This window comes from Oncorhynchus mykiss, chromosome 14, assembly GCF_013265735.2.
Source record: "Oncorhynchus mykiss isolate Arlee chromosome 14, USDA_OmykA_1.1, whole genome shotgun sequence".
Classification (NCBI taxonomy): domain Eukaryota; kingdom Metazoa; phylum Chordata; class Actinopteri; order Salmoniformes; family Salmonidae; genus Oncorhynchus; species Oncorhynchus mykiss.
In genome coordinates this window covers 12,918,293-12,938,647 of record NC_048578.1, presented here as the reverse complement: position 1 = coordinate 12,938,647, position 20,355 = coordinate 12,918,293, and the positions used below count along the sequence as shown (strand labels likewise).

Below are 20,355 nucleotides of genomic sequence, written 5' to 3'. Positions count from 1 at the left end.
TTATTGACGTCCTTATTTATAGTAGGTTGTCCCGCCCTTGTTTCGTGCGGGATTGTTTTGGTTTCATGTATTTTAGTGAATACGTATTGTGTTATTTGCTCCGATATATCTTAATCCTGTGTTGGATTATTTCACCCTGTTTTCGGGTTTTCAGTGTTTGTTCCGGAGAATAACTATCGACTCACTGCACCTGCTCTCTGCGCTTGATTCCACCTACCTTGTTAATACGTGACAACATTGTGTGATTGCCATTATACCATAGAAGAAGAAGCAGCAGCTTTGCAAGTCACTTCTGATTAAGTGACATGTCTCAGCACACTGCTTCGCTGCTTACGAATTTGATGCATGCATGGCAACTCCGGTATCAAATTTATTGCCTTGACCACACCTACAGTGCTTTTGCGCAAAATGGTAAGCAGCATCATCTGGATATACAGTACCAGTCAAAAGTTTGGACACACCTACTCATTCAAGGGATTTTCTTTATTTTTACTATTTTCTACATTGTAGAATAATAATTAAGACATCAAAACTAGGAAAAAAACATATGGAATCATGTAGTAACCAAAAAAAAGTGTTAAACAAATCAAATAAAAATATATATTTGAGATTCTTCAAAGTAGCCACCCTTTGCCTTAATGACAGCGTTGCACACTCTTGACATTCTCTCAACCAGCATCACCTGGAATGCTTTCCCAACAGTCTTGAAGGAGTTCCCACATATGCTGAGCACTTGTTGGCTGCTTTTCCTTCCCTCTGCGGTCCAATTCTTCACAAACCATCTCAATTGGGTTGAGGTCGGGTGATTGTGGAGGCCAGGTTATTTGCTGCAGCACTCCATCACTCTCCTTCTTTGTCAAATAGCCCTTACACAGCCTGAAGGTGTGTTGGGTCATTGTCCTGTTGAATAACAAATGATAGTGGGACTAAGTGCAAATCAGATGGGATGGTGTAATGCTGCAGAATGCTGTGGTAGCCATGCTCGTTAAGTGTACCTTAAATTCTAAATAAATCACTGGCTGTGTCACCAGCAAAGCACCCCCACACCATCACACCTCCTCCTCCATGCTTCACTGTGGGAACCACACATGCGAAGATCATCCTTTAACCTACTGTGCGTCTCACAAAGACACATGCGGTTGAAACCAAAAATCTCAAATTTGGACTCATTCGACTAAAAGGACAGATTTCCATCGATCTAATGTCCATTGCTCGTGTTTCTTGGCCCAAGCAAGTCTCTTCTTATTGGTGTCCTTTAGTAGTGGTTTCATGGCAGCAATTCAACAATGTGATTCACACAGTCTCCTCTGAACAGTTGATGTTGAGATGTGTCTGTTACTTGAACTCTGTGAAGCATTTATTTGGGAAACAATCTGAGGTGCAGTTAACTCTAATGAACTTATCCTCTGCAGCAGAGGTAACTCTGGGTATTTCTAACCTGTGTTGGTCCTCATGAGAGCCAGTTTTATCATAGCGCTTGATGGTTTTTGTGATTGCACTTGAAGAAACTTTTGAAGTTCTTGAAATTATCCACATTGACCGACCTTCATGTCTTCGTGTATTGATGGACTGTCATCAAAAAGAACCAAGGCACTCTTCATATAATTAATTAAAATGCCTTTATATGTATGGCATGTTCAATGGAAACAAAGTTTAAAAACTCAGACGCGTTTCGGCTGCATAGTCTTCGTTAAGGAGTACAAAGAAATGATAATACAATGTCCTCTTTTGAGCAGCTTTTTCCAATCAGCCCTGATTTGAAGAGGGAGTGGTTACAGAATATAATTTCTCTTCGCTTATTTGAGCTGTTCTTGCCATAATATGAACTTTGTCTTTTAACAAATAGGGCTAACTTATGTATACCACCACTACCTTGTCGCAACACACCTGATTGGCTCAAACGCATTAAGAATGAAAGAAATTCCACAATTGAACTTTTAGCAAGGTTAATTGAAATGCATTCCAGGTGAATACCTCATGAAGCTGGTTGAGAGAATGCCAAGAGTGTGCAAAGCTGTCATCAAGGCAAAGGGTGGCTAAATATAAAATATGTTTTTATTTGTTTAACACTTTTTTGGTTACTACATGATTCCATATGTGTTATTTCCATGTGTTATTTTACATGTAAATCTTGGTGGGGCAAACCCCCCAAAAAATGGGATGCATGCCAGCAAAGCCACTACATAACAAAACACTAAACAATACATGAATTGCACTATAACGGTGACAAACGGTGCCGACAAACTGTTAGGGCCTACATAAAGCTGTCCCGACACCTTACCAATGCTACACCTGCTATCAGCGGAGCCTTGTCTGGCAGCGAAAAAAGTTAATTCGGCCTCATCTACTGCCTTTTAAAAAAACATAGCTGATGTGGCTGACTTGCTTAAACAAATGTGGTTGCTACTGACAATTGAGATGTACAAACTATGGCATAAGTGGACAACAAGTGGATGAGAGGTAATCCGTAATTTAGATGAAGACATTAATGAACGAGCGACGACGCACTACTATCAGTAGCACTGTCAAAGCTGTACAAAAAAAAAGTCTGAAAAAAAGGAAACACCGGCCACAAACGATGTGTTTACAATACAGCGTTGGTGAAAATAGACCAAATTATGAGAGTGAGGCACATGGGCTACTAACAGCTTACTACACATCATACACTTAGTATTACTTTCTTAGCTACAGTATACATATCTCCCTGGCATATTACATATGCAGCAGCATACAAGACATTTTTGGACTCACATTGCTCACTTAAACAGGAAGGTGGCACGATGGTCCTGTGTTGGCATATTTTGTCATCAAACTTTGTCATCAAAGTCTCGCATTCTCTAGATTTATGGTGGGAACTCAAAAAAAACACATGGTCACTCACCGAGGTAAAGACAGTTTCAAGTTGGATATTCAAAGGATACTCGCGCTTTCAAACCTTAATAGCTTTCAAACCACTTGAGCCACAGACTCCAAATAAGTGTCATGATGTTGGAAAAATTACGCACAACATTGCACAGTTCTTATTTTCACAATTTGGACGTAAATTTGCTTTCCAAAGCTAATAAACATGTGGAAATGTCAGCAGCATTTTGTGTTCCTAGTTGAATTAGTTAGGGAGCGTAAACAAAGTACAAACTTATCTTACATTCAAATTTCAATAGCTCCTTGGTCATGTGACCTAGTGACTTCAAACAAGGTTCAGAATGTCCACTGAGTGGGCTTACATATTACACACCCTTTAGTTTGTCCATTTTCATCTCACACATATTTACATTAATTTTTCCAAATGTAAAACTTCAATAGCACCTTGGTCATGTGACCTAATAACTTCAAATAAGGTTCAGAATGTCCACTGACTACCCTTCTATATTGCACACCCTTTAGTTTGTCCATTTTCATCTCACATGGTTTTACATGAATTTTTCAGCATTTTGAATTTCAATAGCTCCTTGGTCATGTGACCTAGTGACTTCAAACAAGGTTCAGAATGTCCACTCCGTGGGCCTACACATTTCACACCCTTTAGTTTATCCATTTTCATCTCAAGATATATATATATTTTTTCAAAATGTGAAATTTCAATAGCTCGTTGGTCATGTGACCTAATGACTTCAAATAAGGTTCAGAATGTCCACTGGACACCCTTTAGTTTGTCCATTTTCATCTCACATACCTTTACATACATTTTTCAAAATGTAAAGTTTCAATAGCTCCTTGGTCATGTGACCTGCTGAATTCAAACAAGGTTCAGAATGTCCACTGACTATACCTTCATATCGCACACTCTGATGTTTGTCTACTTTCATCTCATGCTATTAATTAAACTTAAATTTGTAAGCTTTGCAGGCCTTCATTTAAAAACATTTTTTTTAAAGTACACAAATGTTCCATCCTCGCAATAACTATCTTTCACATGGACACTGAAAAGATCCACAAATGGCTGTATATGGTATGGATCAAGGACAGGAGAGGTGTTCATACAGAGGTGCTTAAAGGAAGGCGCACAGGTAGGCCTCGTAAAAAACAGTGTTTCATATGCTCTTTTTAATCACAGTAATAGGCAGTGATTTGTCAGTCACAGTGAGCTTGATAACGTGAAAGAATCCTTTTCATAGCATCACTTTCATATACTGGACATTAAGACAAATCCTTCTATGTTGAGTATTAGAACCCAGTTTACATAACCTGATAATGACTTGATATTTGAGTGCATTCACAACAAGCCACCTGCACACAACTTACAAAATGCAATAGTGCATTTGAGGGTTTGTTTTTCTGATTAAAATAGTTATTTGATGCATGGCCTACTATTTCTAACTGGAAAAATAAATTTGTACGTCTTTTGTGAGTAAAATCCTTTTTCCAAAGTTGGTTTAGGTACATTTTTGTGAAGACCCTGCTGGACAGAAAGAGAAGGGGGAATCGGAACACGCTGCATTCAAATTCATGTCTTAGTTATTCCATTATACTGGATCTAATACATATTATCATTTTACATACATTCATAAGTGTAATACTATTTTATGACATACTGTGATAAACACTCCTGGCTGCTGGCTCTGTCACTTTCAGACACACGCAGAGCAGACTTGAACCACAGGGGTTCTCTGTAAAGAGATAGTAATCCAAAAGGCACAGACACACCCCTTGACTTTCAATTGGCACCGTTGACCTGTATGTATTCTCTCCTGATTGGCTCTGTGGTGCACAGTCTGGCAGTCTGACTAAAGTCTGGCAGTCTGACAAATATTTCCTAACACTTTGGATCCTATTCTTGGACATTTAGAAGACACAATGCATCAATGCAACAACAATTTTTTTTAACTAATTACTGTCCATGAGTAACCTCAACCTTGTGGGTCTATGGGTGTTTGGGCCAATAAAGTGCCAACTCAATTCTACCACTGACTAGTCTCTCATTCCCCTATGAACGGGGACACAGGGCAATAGTTTTTAATCTAACCAGACCTTTTTACTGGAGTACACTACCCCCTAATTGTGGCTCTTTTCTTGACACATAGTAGCAGTTTACCAGATAAGTCAAGAAGATCAAAAAGTAGATTGTTGTAAGGGTGTATTACATCCTGTGCTGGCCCCATTGTCATATCCATTCTGGATTCTGAGTGGTAAAATCATAGCTGAAAAATGCCTTTATGTATGTGTATTCATTTTCCGCCAAGACAGAACTGCCAAAGGGGGTGGAGTTGCAATCTACTGCAGAGACAGCCTGCAGAGTTCTGTCATGCTATCCAGGTCTGTGCCCAAACAGTTCGAGCTTCTACTTTTAAAAATCCACCTTTCCAGAAATAAGTCTCTCACTTTTGCCGCTTGTTACAGACCCCCCTCAACCCCCAGCTGTGCCCTGGACACCATATGTGAATTAATTGTCCCCCATTTATCTTCAGAGTTTGTACTGTTAGGTGAAATAAACTGGGATATGCTTAACACCCCGGCCGTCCTACAATCTAAGCTACATGCCCTCAATCTCACACAAATGATCACGGAACCTACCAGGTACAACCTCAAATCTGTAAACTTGGGTACCCTCATAGACATCATCCTGACCAACCTGTCCTCTAAATACACCTCTGCTGTCTTCAACCAGGATCTCAGCGATCTCTGCCTCATTTCCTGCGTCTGTAATGGGTCCGCGGTCAAACGACCACACCTCATCACAGTCAAACGCTCCCTAAAACACTTCAGCGGGCAGGCCTTTCTTATCAACCTGGCCCGGGTATCCTGGAAAGATATTGACCTCATTCCGTCAGTAGAGGATGCCTGGTTATTCTTTAAAAGTGCTTTCCTCACCATCTTAAATAAGCATGCCCCATTCAAAAAATGTAGAACCAGGAACAGATATAGCCCTTGGTTCACTCCAGACCTGACTGCCCTCGACCAACACAAAAACATCCTGTGGCGTACTGCATTAGCATCGAATAGCCCCCGCGATATGCAACTTTTCAGGCAAGTTAGGAACCAATATACACAGGCAGTTAGGAAAGCAAAGGCTAGCTTTTTCAAACAGAATTTTGCATCCTGTAGCACAAACTCCCAAAAGTTCTGGGACAGTATAAAGTCCATGGAGAATAAGAGCACCTCCTCCCAGCTGCCCACTGCACTGAGGCTATGAAACACTGTCACCACCGATAAATCTACGATTATCGTGAATATCAATAAGCATTTTTCTACGTCTGGCCTTGCTTTCCTGGCTACGCCTACCCTGGTCAACAGCTCTGAACCCCTCACAGCAACTTGCCCGAGCCTCCACCATTTCTCCTTCACCCAAATCCAGATAGCTGATGTTCTGAAAAAGCTGCAAAATCTGGACCCCTACAAATCAGCCAGGCTAGACAATTTGGACCCTCTCTTTCTAAAATTTTCCGCCGCAATTGTTGCAACCCCTATTACTAGCATGTTCAACCTCTCTTTCGTATCGTCTGAGATCCCCAAAGATTGGAAAGCTGCTCCGGTCATCCCCCTCTTCAAAGGGGGAGACACTTTAGACCCAAATTGTTACAGACCTATATCTATCCTACCCTGCCTTTCTAAGGTCTTCGAAAGCCAAGTTAACAAAAAGATCACAGACCATTTCGAATCCCACCGTACCCTCTCCGCTATGCAATTCTCATATAGAGTTCAGTGTGTCAAATGGGAGGGCCTGTTGTCCGGACCTCTGCCAGTCTCTATGGGGGTGCCACAGGGTTCAATTCTCGGGCCGACTCTTTTGTTGCTCTTGCGGCTGGTGATTCTCTGATCCACCTCTACGCAGACGACACCATTCTGTATACGTCTGGCACTTCTTTGGACACACAAAATGCAGGGAATAAAAATCAACTAATCTCCAGATGAGCTTCAATGCCATACAACTCTCCTTCCGTGGCCTCCAACTGCTCCTAAATGCAAGTAAAACTAAATGCATGTTCTTCAACCGATCACTGCCCGCATCTGCTCACCCGCCTAGCATCACTACCCTGGACGGTTCTGACTTAGAATATGTGGACAACTACAAATACCTAGGTTTCTGGCTAGACTGTAAACTCTCCTTCTAGACTCATATTAAGCATCTCCAATCCAAAATGAAATCTAGAATCGGCTTCCTATTTCGCAACAAAGCATCCTTCACTCATGCTGCCAAACATACCCTCGTAAAACTGACTATCCTACCAATCCTTGACTTTGGCGATATCATTTACAAAATAGCCTCCAACACTCTACTTAGCAAATTGGATGCAGTCTATCACAGTGCCATCCGTTTCGTCACCAAAGCCCCATATACTACCCACCACTCCGACTTGTATGCTCTCGTTGGCTGGCCCCCGCTTCATATTTGTCACAAAACTCATTGGTCCAGGTCATCTGTAAGTCCTTGCTAGGTAAAGCCCCGCCTTATCTCAGCTCACTGGTCACCATAGCAGCACCCACCCGTAGAACGCGCTCCAGTAGGTATATTTCACTGGTCACCCCCAAAGCCAATTCCTCCTTTGGCCGCCTTTCCTTACAGTTCTCTGCTGCCAATGACTGGAACGAATAGCAAAAATCACTGAAGCTGAAGATCTCCCTCACTATCTTTAAGCATCAGCTATCAGAGCAGCTTACAGATCATTGCACCTGTACGTAGCCCATCTGTAAATAGCCGATCCAACTACCTCATCCCCATATTGTTATTTATATATATTATTTTTCTTTGCTCCTTTGCACCATAGTATCTCTACTTGCACATTCATCTTCTGCACATCTCACTCCAGTGTTTGTTTGCGAAAATTTAATTGTTTCGCCACTACGGCCTATTTATTGCCTTACCTCCCTAATCTTACATGCTGACCAGACCGGACACGTCGCGTGCGCAGGCGTCGCAAAATACATTTAGAAATCCATGTTATTCAATTATTGCACCCACACTGCTCGCTCTCGCCAACAAGCGTCTGCGATGCCAAGGGCTAAAATAGAACTTCTTCCTATTTCTGACGCAGATTGCGCTGAAAGTCCTGCTTCTCCCATGTCCTCATTGGTTTATAGAAGCAGGTACCCATGTGCCATCTCCTCATTGGTTATACCCACGTGGGTGATTGAAAGACCAACTGTTTTGCCGGTAGTTGTGGTAATACTATGAAAGTTTAGATGTCGATCACCATATAAGTTCAACGATGAAAAAGCCTGGAAGGAGGAGAGATGACTAGAAACAATTCGGTTGGCCATTTTATGTGTAGATTAATTTGTTGGAGTAGAGGACCTTGTGTAGTTCAGGTAAAATAACAACTCAATGTTTATATCTCAGGACAAATCAGCTAGCAACTACAAGCTAACTAGTTAAATTGCCATACACGTTTAATGCTTTTCGAACAGTCCCCAAATTAATGTAATTGGTTCAGAGTTTGTTTTGATATTTTAACCTGCGTGTCGTGATCGCGTTTGGTGTGGGGGGACAAAATAAATGTATGCACGATAGCGCACGATGGCGCACGATAGCGCACGATGGCGCACGATAGCGCACAATGGCGCACGCTAGCAGCCGGTTTGGGTTCCGTGTTACTTCATTTGCACACACTGTATATAGACTTTTGTATTGTGTTATTGACTGTACGTTTGTTTTATTCCATATGTAACTCTGTGTTGTTGTTTGTGTCACATTGCTATGCTTTATCTTGGCCAGGTCACAGTTGTAAATGAGAGCTTGTTCTCAACTGGCCTACCTGGTTCAATAAAGGTGAAATAATAAAATACTGTATGTGGGAATGTCTTATGTCCGTCCTACATGTAGTGTTGGTACATGGAATATTCCTCAACTGCATATATCATAGATTGCTATTGCAAATAGAAGTATTACGTTCAACAACTGACATTTTCAGATATTATTTTGACAAACACACTTTGGTGCTTACAATTCATTCTCTATTGTCATAGATTTGGTGGGCACTGTCATCTGTGATCTTTGTGATATGACTTTCTTTAAGCACGTACTGATGAAACGGTCACTTCATATTTTTTTCTTAAAGTCTACAAACGCTCTACATTTATTCGCTCTGTAATAGGGTTGGATCCTATATGCTACTTTTATTAATGTCCTGTAAATGGTTCAGTGCCTATAATTTAGGCTGTGTGGATGGGCATAAAGGAAATTACCTCTACTAATAAATTACTACTAGATTATAGTGATAAGGAAAACAGCATACAAATTTGGCTTGTGTATTCATTTGCCTATAACTACTCAGAATTCCATTATTTTTACACAAAAAAGAGAATACTTCGAAATGAGAAGATCCTGCCATGGAAAAGACGACTGGGCGGACATAAAGTGGAAAGGAGGGGAAATAACTCACACCATGCAGCAGGACACCTTCAGCTGTGGGGTCTTTGTAATGCAGGTTTGATAGTTATATAGTTTTATTTGGCCAAGGACGTTGCACAGAAATTCCCCAACATCCCTTCCCAAATTGATATGGAACCTTCAAAAACACATGGAACAACTGCGAAAAGAAATGGCTGAGGATATAATAAATATGTCTTGTATGTAACGACATTTAATTCAAAGTAAATGTAAATTCTTTATTTTTATGTAGTTGTGTGGGACAGCCATATGTTCAGTTCATGCCTATGATTTCAGAGTTCAGCAAAGCCAACAACTGCTTCGTGTGGGCCACTGATAAAGAACCTGGATGTGGCCCAAAGACTGACTGGGTTAGTAACTTTATTTAACATTTTTATAATATTTTGACAACAGTGACGGCATGTAAGACATTTTATGATATAACACAATGGATGGCTAATTCGATAATTTATATTTGATATTCTTTAAAACATGTTACGCTTTGTTTTGTTTTAGATTGAATGTTTTGCATGCCAACGGTGGTTCCATGTGCTGTGCCAAGGAATGAAGAGAAACGAGTTCAACAGAACGAAGAACACAAACTGGAAGTCCAGTCTTTGTTGTTGAAAATGTATGCTATACCCCATCCACACTGAAGAGGCTCTGAAATGTACATCAACCAGGGATTAAGAGAAAGTTAACACTGTGAAATGTTTCATTCTTATTTGAAGTTAAGTGTCTGTTGACATGTTGGAAAAGATTAAAGGTCTACAATTTCTGTTTAATTTGTCAATATTCAATTTTTATTCATTTTATGGTTGATATTAACGACGAAAGGAGATATTATCTGTCTCTCTCCTATCTGTCTCTCTCCTCACAAGGTTGAGGTTACTCATGGACAGTAATTAGTACTACATTTATTTGTTGTTGCATTGATGCATTGTGTCTTCTAACTGTCCAAGAATAGGATCCGAAGTGTTAGAAAATATTTGTCAGACTGCCAGACTTTAGTCAGACTGCCAGACTGTGCACCACAGAGCCAATCAGGAGAGAATACATACAGGTCAACGGTGCCAATTGAAAGTCAAGGGGTGTGTCTGTGCCTTTTGGATTACTATCTCTTTACAGAGAACCCCTGTGGTTAAAGTCTGCTCTGTGCGTGTCTGAAAGTGACAGAGCTGTCCTGTCTGTCCAGCAGGGTCTTCACAAAAATGTACCTAAATCAATTTTGGAAAAAGGATTTTACTCACAAAATACGTAGGATACGTTTTATCTATAAATTCTCTTCATTATTTCTCTTCATATGACAAAGAATAAAAATAATTTGCCAATAGATCGTAGACTTGATTCATGATGATGAATGCTAGCTTTTGAAAGTAAGATGTTGACATGATCAGTCCAATCAAAGCTACTGTACATATAACGTGATTTAATGTCATTTTATCTGTGGCCAATGACATTGAGCCTTCTTTTGGAAGGGCACTTATAATATAACTCTATGGCAGGACTCAAAGGGCTGACATTTTCGGATGTCTGCTCTTACTCAGCACTTAGACTTGGCCTGTGAGGTAGTGTCCCCATGAGTGACAGAACGCTGAGCCAATCAGGAGCAATGCTTCTATTTTCTGCTGCTGGCTCGCCCCACCACCACAGCTAGGCTGAAACACCTGCATTTTGGAGCTGACTTACTCAATAAAACCAAAAAGAGACCATGTTCGTATACGGCTTTATTAATTCAATTATATACTTTTTTTTCTACATAGTTTGCAAACTGATATATGCGACACATATTAATGCAAGAATAACATGCAAAAAAAAGTGCTCTGCCCTAATTGCCCTGAATGATGGGTTGCCAATGTTTATTTAATCGTTTTTATGTCTTCACTATTATTCTACAATGTAGAAGATAGTAAAAATAAAGAAAAACCCTTGAAACAGTTGGTGTGTCCAAACTTTTGACTGGTACTGTGTGTGCAACAAAAGTTCAACATTCACCTTTTGCTACCCTTTATGTCAAGCCGTCTACGCATACAGTTTGATGCATATACCACACCGACAGGGTCATTTCATTTTGGTACACCAGCATTACATTCATTTCCAATGAAAAGCTGCGTTTGCCTTGCAGCATTGCGTTGCAGAGGCAGTTGCAGTGCATATGTTGGATTTATCGAACGTATGCGTCAAACTGTATAAGTAGACAGCTTGAAGGTGAATGTTGAACTTTCGTTGCATACATAACCAGATGATGCTGCATAATATTTCGCGTAAAACAATGTCTGTGTGATCGAGTTGTGACTGCTGCCCCTCGAGTCTGCACAGCCCAGGCACGTTGTCGGAGCAGGTGGGTTTATTTATATATATTTACAATGATTGATGCTGTTTGCAGTTATATATTACAAAGTAGTAATTTTTCATGTTTATTTCGTTTTTTAATCGGTATTCCTGTATTTCCTGATATTTACTATCAGTGCTCAGAAAATATAAGGATATACTGAGCGCCGCCTGTCGGATACTTGGGAAGTTATCTATCCGGTTTGAACAGCGATATTCAAGTGCGCAGCATGTCATTTTTATTGACCTGACCCGCTTCCCCTGTCATAGGCTACAGACCGCTCATATAGACAACCGTGCCTTATTAGACAACCGTGCCTTATTATTCAACGTTTTTTTTCTTCTATAACCGTTTTTCCTTAAGGTTTATTCATCAAATCATAGCCAGTTAATGTTATATCCACTGTGCGTGATTTACGAGGATCTGCACGCTTTTTCTTTCAACTTTTTTGCCAGTGACATTAACCATATTTATTGCTACAGTAGTAACCTATGCTGCAGGCCTGAATGTTCGTGCGGCTACAATTTTATGGCATTTATTTGTAAATTCAGTAGGATGTAAGGGCCAGATTGGGGACGGGAGATTAGGAAAGTGCAGGGTAAATCAGCTGCCTGGCAGTCTGTTCACCGCTTTACACACTCACAAATAGCGTCTGTGTTTAGGATGTGCTCACTGGAGGTCAAATAGAAGGGGGTTTTCCTGCTGCTGGACATTTGCGGTCAGAATCCAATATTTTGGTCTATTTGACTCATTTATTTTTCAACAAATGCACTTTCTCTCTCTCTTTCACTCTCTCTCTCTCTCTCTCTCTCTCCAGTTTCTTCTTTCTGTGATGTCTACTGCATTGTGTTTGCTTTACTGCTCCAGGCCAGGTAACACCAGACACCTCTAAATCTAATTGCCCTGAAGCTTCCAATGTTAGTGAATTGTGGACTTGCATTGCATCCTTATGACAGTCTGCCTTAATTTGGGGGTGATGGATACCTGTGTCACTGTCCTCTCTGTGCCTTTGGAGTCAACAGCCCTGCCTTGGTTTCGACACTTCAGCCGCAGTGTAAGGGAGAGGGATGTACAGTAAGTAACACAAATGTTGATATTTAAGAGCAATAACACAATTGATTGTGCTTCTGATTTAAGGCAGCCCCCCGCAACTCTCTGATTCAGACGGTTTGGGTTAAATGTGGAAGACACATTTCGGTAGAATGCATTCAGTTGTGCAACTGACTAGGCATCCCCCCCTTCCCTTCCCTTTCACATCATCTGCCTCTCTTCTCTCTCTCTCTCTCTTTCTCTGTCTGTCTGTGTAGAGTATGTGAATGCCAAAAAGCTGCCCCTTGATATGAGGTCAATCACTGACCGAGCTGCTCAGGCTCTCCTGTGGACCGAGCACACACACACCCACACCATAGGCCTAAATAAAATGTACATTTTTTAAATTTTATTTTGTATAGGCCCAAGTGACCCTATACACACCTACTGTACCCTATACACACACTGCCTTCAATGCCCTGATCACTATACACACTGGTACTACAAACTACTGTATATAGGCCTATATATCACCAATACTTGATTGTATGTACCTGCAGTCCACAACATTACCCAGGGTATAGATAACTTCATATACTTTACTATGGAATGCTACCCCAACCAGGTAACCCCTATAAAGCCCAGGTAAGTCCCCACCCAGGTCATTTCCTACCCTCCCGCACAGCTCAATAGAGCCCCATAGAGTTTACATTCCCTCCTCCTGTTCATTAAGTCCTCTCTCTGCTGCTTCTTGTGTCTGCCACAGGCCATTACCATTGAGGCTGAGACACGTGCAGACGGCAGCAGGAGGACCACTCGCTACGACATCGACATGACCAAGTGCATCTACTGTGGCTTCTGCCAGGAGGCCTGTCCTGTTGATACTATTGTGGAGGTAAACAGCTGACAACCCATCTTTCTTTCTTTTTTTTCAATTCAATGGACTTTATTGGCATGGGAAACATGTTTACATTGCCAAAGCAAGTGAAATAGATAATAAACAAAAGTTAAATAAATAATAAAATTGTACAGTAAACATTACACTCACAAAAGTTTCAAAGGAATAGAGACATTTCAAATGTCATATTATGGCTATGTACTGTGTTGTAATGATGTACATACAATTAAATTGCAAAAAGGAGAATAAACAAAATAAATATGGGTTGTATTTACAATGGTGTGTGTTCTTCACTGGTTGCCCTTTTCTTGTGACAACAGGTCACAAATCTTGCTGCTGTGATGGCACACTGTGGTATTTCACCTAATAGATATGGGAGTTTATTGAAATTGGATTTGTTTTCAAATTCTTTATGGGTCTCTGTAATCTGAGGGAAATATCACTCTCTCTCAGTTTGTCAAATTCTATAACAGAAAATTCAGCAGCCTATTCCAGAACTTCTGGATTATTCTAGGGCTAAGGGTTTTTGGACTTATTTCTCTCTTTATGTCCCTCAGGGTCCAAACTTTGAGTTTGCCACAGAGACCTACGAGGAGTTGCTGTACAACAAAGAGAAGCTACTGAACAATGGAGATCAGTGGGAGTTGGAGATTGCTGCCAACATACAGGCAGACTACCTCTATAGATAGACCATCGTACTGGAAAACCAACCTAACTACATATACTATGCATACCGTAAACACTAAGACAATCTAATGTCAATGAATAATACACAAACAAAGCCTTCGATCATACTTTTAACATGGAGAGCCAGTAGGCCTATTGTCAGAGGGAAAAAAAACACAAGTGTGAAAGTGCACACACAAATTGTACATTAATCATTATTTGATGACCGTATGTATACCTCATGCACATTTTGTCATTAACAAAATCTTTAAAATATTATAACTGTAGATGAAATTGTAGGTTATGTATTTGTATGAAGAAAATACATGTTTTTTGACGGCCTCTTTTTGTGTATCTTTTCATCCACTTTTGGAAGAAGTTTAAAAGGGATATCTTGGCACTGTAGATACTGTAGCTTGATTTGCACTAATGAAAAATGTATCAACCCCTACAAAAATATCCATTAATTATAATCGATATACTAATATGCATTTCCTGTTGCTGCAGGATTATTTTTCTGTTCTAGCATACTGGCTCAAATTAAGATCCTACATCTGTACCTGTATGATATCATCGGGAGTTGTAACAAAAAGCATTGTATTGCTGGCATTGGTCACATGACATGGGCGGAAACTGACTCAATTCCACGCTGAATCTCCCGCGAACGCAGCCATTTACTCTTTTTCTCTTCGTTTCAACGCTGGTGAGTCTGAACATTTTTCCTGATGTGATGCTTGTCTACATTCAAATTTTAATCATTGTGAATAAAAATTGGTTTAATCGGAGACACTAAAGTACGTTGTTGGTGTACTTATACACTCAGTTTCGTAGTTATGTTAATAGTATGCGAAGTTATTAGACAATTTTATTGATTTCCAAGCCTATGCTAGCGAACGTTAGCTACCATGTTAGTAGCGAACGTTAGCTTTGTGATAAGTGGTTCTGTTGGCGAAATGCTAGCTAACTGGATTGCGAGACTTTCCTTAATTTGTTTCTGCAATTGAAGCGAACTATGGTTATTGTCAATCCAAATAACATTTGTCTAGTTGTGTGCTTTGAGACGGAGTTTGTTGTCTAACAAACTGACGTTAGTCTTTTAGCTAAACGGGGGACAGATTTTAGCGCTGCACAGACATTGTTCCAGTCGAAACTAGAAAAGTGCGGCAGCCTCAGCCTGCTGAATCAATGGCGCACTCATCAAATGCTAACTGTTAGCTAGCCATTCTCTGCGTTGAGGATGCATGCTGTGCTAGGTACAAATAAAACTTTTATTTAGAAAGCATATATTCCTGCAATTAGGTTGTAATACTTCTGATTGTTTACACGTTTAAATATCATGTCAGATGTCTGAAAATATGCAATGTATTTGGAAGAAGTTGATAGAATTAAAACCGCCCAAAAACAAGCGTTAGCTAGCGAGGTTACTTGTTGGTTAGCTAGCAGCTAGTTCCTGGGCGCGTGCTGTTGTCTCGATATGTCGAAAGTTAGGTTGTTGTAGTTTAGCGATCCCATCATCAGAAAATAGTTAGCAAACCAGTTAACTCTGTAGATAGTTAACCCATCTACACGGGCTATGTAACTAGTTAACGTAACCATTCCGGCGCCTTGTCCTGTTTTTAGGAGAACATCAAAATCCACGACACATTTATTAACAATGGCAGAAGGCGAGCCACAGGTCCAGTTCAAGGTGAGGGCTATTACTTATATCTCAGACGTCAACGGTTTTAGAGCGTGAAATTGGATTATATGTTTGGTCATGAGTAGTTAGCTGCTGTTTTCACCTATGTTTCAACTTCTATCCCTCTTCCTCTCTCAGCTTGTGTTGGTTGGCGATGGAGGAACGGGAAAGACTACTTTCGTCAAAAGACATTTGACGGGAGAGTTTGAGAAGAAATATGTTGGTAAGTCACTCCCATCGGCATGTAATTACTTAAACAACAACACACCGTTTTTAAAGCGAGAACACAGCCACATGGGATGATAAATGGGTGTTAGGCCTCTGCACACAGCCTGTAATAGTAGAATGCTTAATCAGAATTTGTCATTGGGAGGGGGCCGTGTTGGCAGATTCAACTGTCAGAATGCAGAGGCCTCCAATATGAGAGGATACATGGAGGCACCAGATGGCAATGTGCAGCAAGGGTGTGACACTGAATGAAACAAACAGCCACCATTCTAGCATCTTCTAATCTCGGCAGTTTTACTAAACTGTCTTCCTCCTCTCACCATTTCTCCTTTGCACCCCACCTTTCTCTCCCTTATTTCTTGCTATCTCTCCCGTCTTTTCTCCTTTTGGGTTTCCCCTCTATTCTCCCCTTTCCTTCCTTCTAGCCACTCTGGGAGTGGAGGTGCACCCGCTGGTCTTCCACACTAACAGAGGGGCCATCAAATACAACGTGTGGGACACAGCCGGGCAGGAGAAGTTTGGAGGGCTCCGAGACGGCTACTACATCCAAGGTATGGTATAAAACGGTACTTATTAGCTTATTCTAGAGTTTTTCATGACTAGGAGGAATAACTCTAACTCTAGTTACTAAAAATAACTCCCTGCTCAACAAAAAATACTTGGATACAGAGCTTTGTATGGAAGGTCACTGGCCAGTTCTTACAACCAGGAACTAATGAATGACAATAGTTCATAATGGGTAACCACTAGAGGTCGACCGAATATGATTTTTCGATACCGATTATTGGAGGAACAAAAAAAGCATATACCGACTAATCAGTCTTTTTAAATATGATTTATTATTATTTTTTGTGTGTAATGACAGTTACAACAATACTGAATAAAATCAATTACAAACGTACTTAAATAAAATCAATTTAGTCTCAAATAATGGAACGTGTTCAATTTGGTTAAAATAATGCAAAAACAGTGTTGGAGAAGAAAGTAAAAGTGCAATATGCCATGTAAAAAAGCTCAAGTTTAAGTTCCTTGCTCAGAACATATGAAAGCTGGTGGTTCCTTTTAACATAAGTCTTCAATATTCCCAGTTAAAGAAGTTTTAGGTTGTAGTTATAGGACTATTTCTCTCTACCATTTGTATTTCATAGACTATTGGATGTTCTTATAGGCACTTAAGTATTGCCAGCCTAATCTTGGGAGTTGATGGACTTGAAGTCATAAACAGAGCTGTGCTTCAAGCATTGCGAAGAGCTGCTGGCAAATGCAGGAACGTGCTGATTGAATGAATGCTAACGATCCTGCTGCTGCCAACCACCGCTCAGTCAGACTGCTCTATCAAATATCAAATCAGACTTAATTATAATAAACACAGAAATACATGCCATAAGTCACTAATGGTCAAACCCGGAAATGTATAATAATTTAAAAAGTTTATTATTTTGGTGAAACACGGAGCCGTTCCATATTTTATTGAACGGGTGGCAACCCAAAGTCTAAATATTTCTGTTACATTGCACATCCTTCAATGTTATGTCATAATTATGTAACAGTAACAACATTTAATCCGTACCCTCGCCCATACCCGGGCGCGAACCAGGGACCCTCTGCACACATCAACAGTCACCCTCGAAGCGTTGTTACCATCGCTCCACAAAAGCCGCGGCCCTTGCAGAGCAAGGGGAACCACTACTTCAAGGTCTCAAAGCGAGTGACGTCGCCGATTGAAATGCGATTAGCGCGCACCACCGCTAACTAGCTAGCCATTTCACATCCGTTACAATTATGTAAAATTCTGGCAAATTAATTCATCTTTGTTAGGAAGAAATGGTCTTCACACAGTTCGCAACGAGAAGTGACACAATTTCAGGCATTTTGATTATATGCAACGCAGGACAAGCTAGTTAAACAAGTAATATCACCAACATATGTAGTTTGATTGTTTTTCATATAAGCTTAATGCTAGCAAGCAACTTACCATGGCTCCTCGCTGCCTGCACTTGCATAACAGGTGGTTAGCCTGCCACGCAGTCTCCTCGTGGACTGCAATATAATCGGCGTCCAAAAATGCTGATTATCGATTTGAGAACTTGAAATCGGCCCTAATTAATTGGCCATTCCGATTAATCGGTTGATCTCTAGTAACCACTTCCCCCTCTAAGGATGCTGTGTTGAGAAGATTCATGTTGTGACTCTCCCTCTCTACATCCTTCTCTCGCTTTCTTTGACTCTTCACTCCATCTGCTTTTCTCTCCACTCCTACTTTGTACTCTCACTTTCCACTCTCCAGCCCAGTGTGCGATCATCATGTTTGATGTCACGTCTCGAGTCACCTACAAGAACGTACCCAACTGGCATCGTGACCTGGTGCGTGTCTGTGAGAACATTCCCATAGTCCTCTGCGGCAACAAGGTGGACATCAAAGACCGTAAAGTCAAAGCCAAGAGCATCGTATTCCATCGCAAGAAGAACCTCCAGGTAATTATTACACACTTTATTACAGTAGACTGTTCTTATGCAGCGTGTTTCTGTGCAAACTGAAAGACTAGCCCTGATGGAAATAATGGGTAAACAAGCAACATTTGTGACTGTGTGCACCACTGCAAGGTGATGATAATCCTCTCTTCTCATTCTCTCACCCCCTCTCTCTCAGTACTATGACATCTCTGCTAAGAGTAATTACAACTTTGAGAAGCCCTTCCTGTGGCTAGCACGGAAGCTGATTGGAGACCCCAACCTGGAGTTTGTGGCCATGCCCGCCCTCGCCCCCCCAGAGATCCTCATGGACCCCTCCCTCGCTGCGCAGTACGAGCACGACCTCAAAGTGAGTAGAACCATAGTGGCCCAGCACGGGTATATGGACTGCATAGAGACCAAACTAAAATATTATCAGATGAAATTGGATCAGATCGTCATAAGTTATTCACTTTCTCCGCCCTCCAGGTTGCATCAGAAACAGCGCTCCCAGATGAAGATGATGACCTTTAACCTGTTACCTATGACCCCCCCTACCCCCGCGTGGCAGGAAGTTGTCTGAGTTTGGCCCCTTTACTGTAAAATCCCGTTGCAGATTTATTTTTGAACTCTATTTTTTTGTTTTGCTTGTGTTTTAAAACGGAAAGAAATACAAACATGGTGAAGTCGTGTGGTTCTCTAGTTTCACTGTAAGACACACCGCCCTAGTGTTGGCATGGCAATGTTACTCACCATCATCAAGCACCATCCTCTGCCCTTCCCCGGCACACACGCTGGGCTAAGGCCGACTGACCGGAAGCACTTGGGGGGGGAATAAACTTTGAATAAAAACATTCTCAATATAACATGCAGTTGTGATTCATTGTTTTGCTAAATGTTTTAACGTGTGGCTAAGGGGTAGACGTTAGGCACGGTAGGCGCAAATCTTAAGTAGCTGATAAGAGGCCAGGGTTGGGGTCAATTCCATTTTAAAGTCAGTGAGTAAATTACTGCAGGTTCCTTCATAAATGACTTACCAATTAGACTGGAGAATTAAGCGATTTGATGCAAGACCGGTCTAAATCCTTTTCTTTCACAGGGACCCCCTCATGTTCCCTTGTCTTAATCCTACGGTGAATGATAATAGCAAGGACTAGTAATCAACATTTTAAAATGGATATGCACTTTTCATTATTTTGACCTCCACATAATTGGAAGAAGTGTAAACGGAGCCTAAACTGGGGCTGTGAAGATTGTATGGAATTATGGGTAACTAACTGGTCATTGTCATGCAAATAACCAGTTGTCATAATTGCCATTTTAAAAAAGTTTGCTTGTATTCATTAGGCGCCGTCTTTCCAAGATGCATTGCAACTACGACATACCTAATTAATACAGTGCATTCTGAAAGTATTCAGACCCATTGACTTAGAATTTTGTTAAAGCCTAATTCTAAAATGAATAAAAGTTTTCCACTCAATCTAGACAATACCCCATAATGACAGAACAAAAACAGGTTTTAGAAATGTTAAATGTATATCACATTTAAGTATTCAGACCCTTTACTCAGTAATTTATTGAAGCAGCTATTACATCCTCAGGTCTTGGGTATGACCCTACAAGCTTGGTGCAATTTGAGGAGTTGATCCCATTCTCTTCAGGTTGGATGGGGAGTGTCGCTGCACAGCTATTTTTAGGTCTCCAGAGATGTTTGCTTGGGTACAAGTCTGGGCTCTGGCTGGGCCACTCAAGGACACTTGTTCCAATGC

General features: G+C 40.8%; 2 protein-coding genes across 5 annotated transcripts; both read left to right on the top strand.

Annotated features, from left to right (window-relative positions):
* Positions 1–11,390: 11,390 nt before the first annotated feature.
* LOC110488824 (NADH dehydrogenase [ubiquinone] iron-sulfur protein 8, mitochondrial-like) lies at positions 11,391–14,702 on the top strand. Of its 3 annotated transcripts, none has more exons than XM_021561246.2 (5): positions 11,391–11,645; positions 12,454–12,508; positions 12,652–12,710; positions 13,432–13,560; positions 14,121–14,702. In XM_021561246.2, the coding sequence occupies exons 2-5, from the start codon at positions 12,469–12,471 to the stop codon at positions 14,250–14,252; spliced, it is 360 nt and encodes a 119-aa protein (XP_021416921.2). In that variant the 5' UTR covers positions 11,391–11,645; positions 12,454–12,468; the 3' UTR covers positions 14,253–14,702. The 3 variants fall into 3 exon arrangements, 2 of the variants coding, with proteins under 2 accessions (XP_021416921.2, XP_021416919.2); XM_021561244.2 differs by having other exon boundaries at positions 12,299–12,508; XR_005035929.1 differs by lacking the exon at positions 14,121–14,702 and having other exon boundaries at positions 12,299–12,710; positions 13,432–13,497.
* A 125-nt stretch (positions 14,703–14,827) lies between these two features.
* Positions 14,828–19,452, top strand: ran (RAN, member RAS oncogene family). Of its 2 annotated transcripts, none has more exons than XM_021561242.2 (7): positions 14,828–14,932; positions 15,850–15,916; positions 16,046–16,130; positions 16,561–16,686; positions 18,423–18,610; positions 18,786–18,956; positions 19,076–19,452. In XM_021561242.2, the coding sequence occupies exons 2-7, from the start codon at positions 15,884–15,886 to the stop codon at positions 19,118–19,120; spliced, it is 648 nt and encodes a 215-aa protein (XP_021416917.1). In that variant the 5' UTR covers positions 14,828–14,932; positions 15,850–15,883; the 3' UTR covers positions 19,121–19,452. The 2 variants fall into 2 exon arrangements, with proteins under 2 accessions (XP_021416917.1, XP_021416918.1); XM_021561243.2 differs by lacking the exon at positions 14,828–14,932 and adding an exon at positions 15,374–15,482.
* The last annotated feature ends 903 nt before the right edge of the window (positions 19,453–20,355 follow it).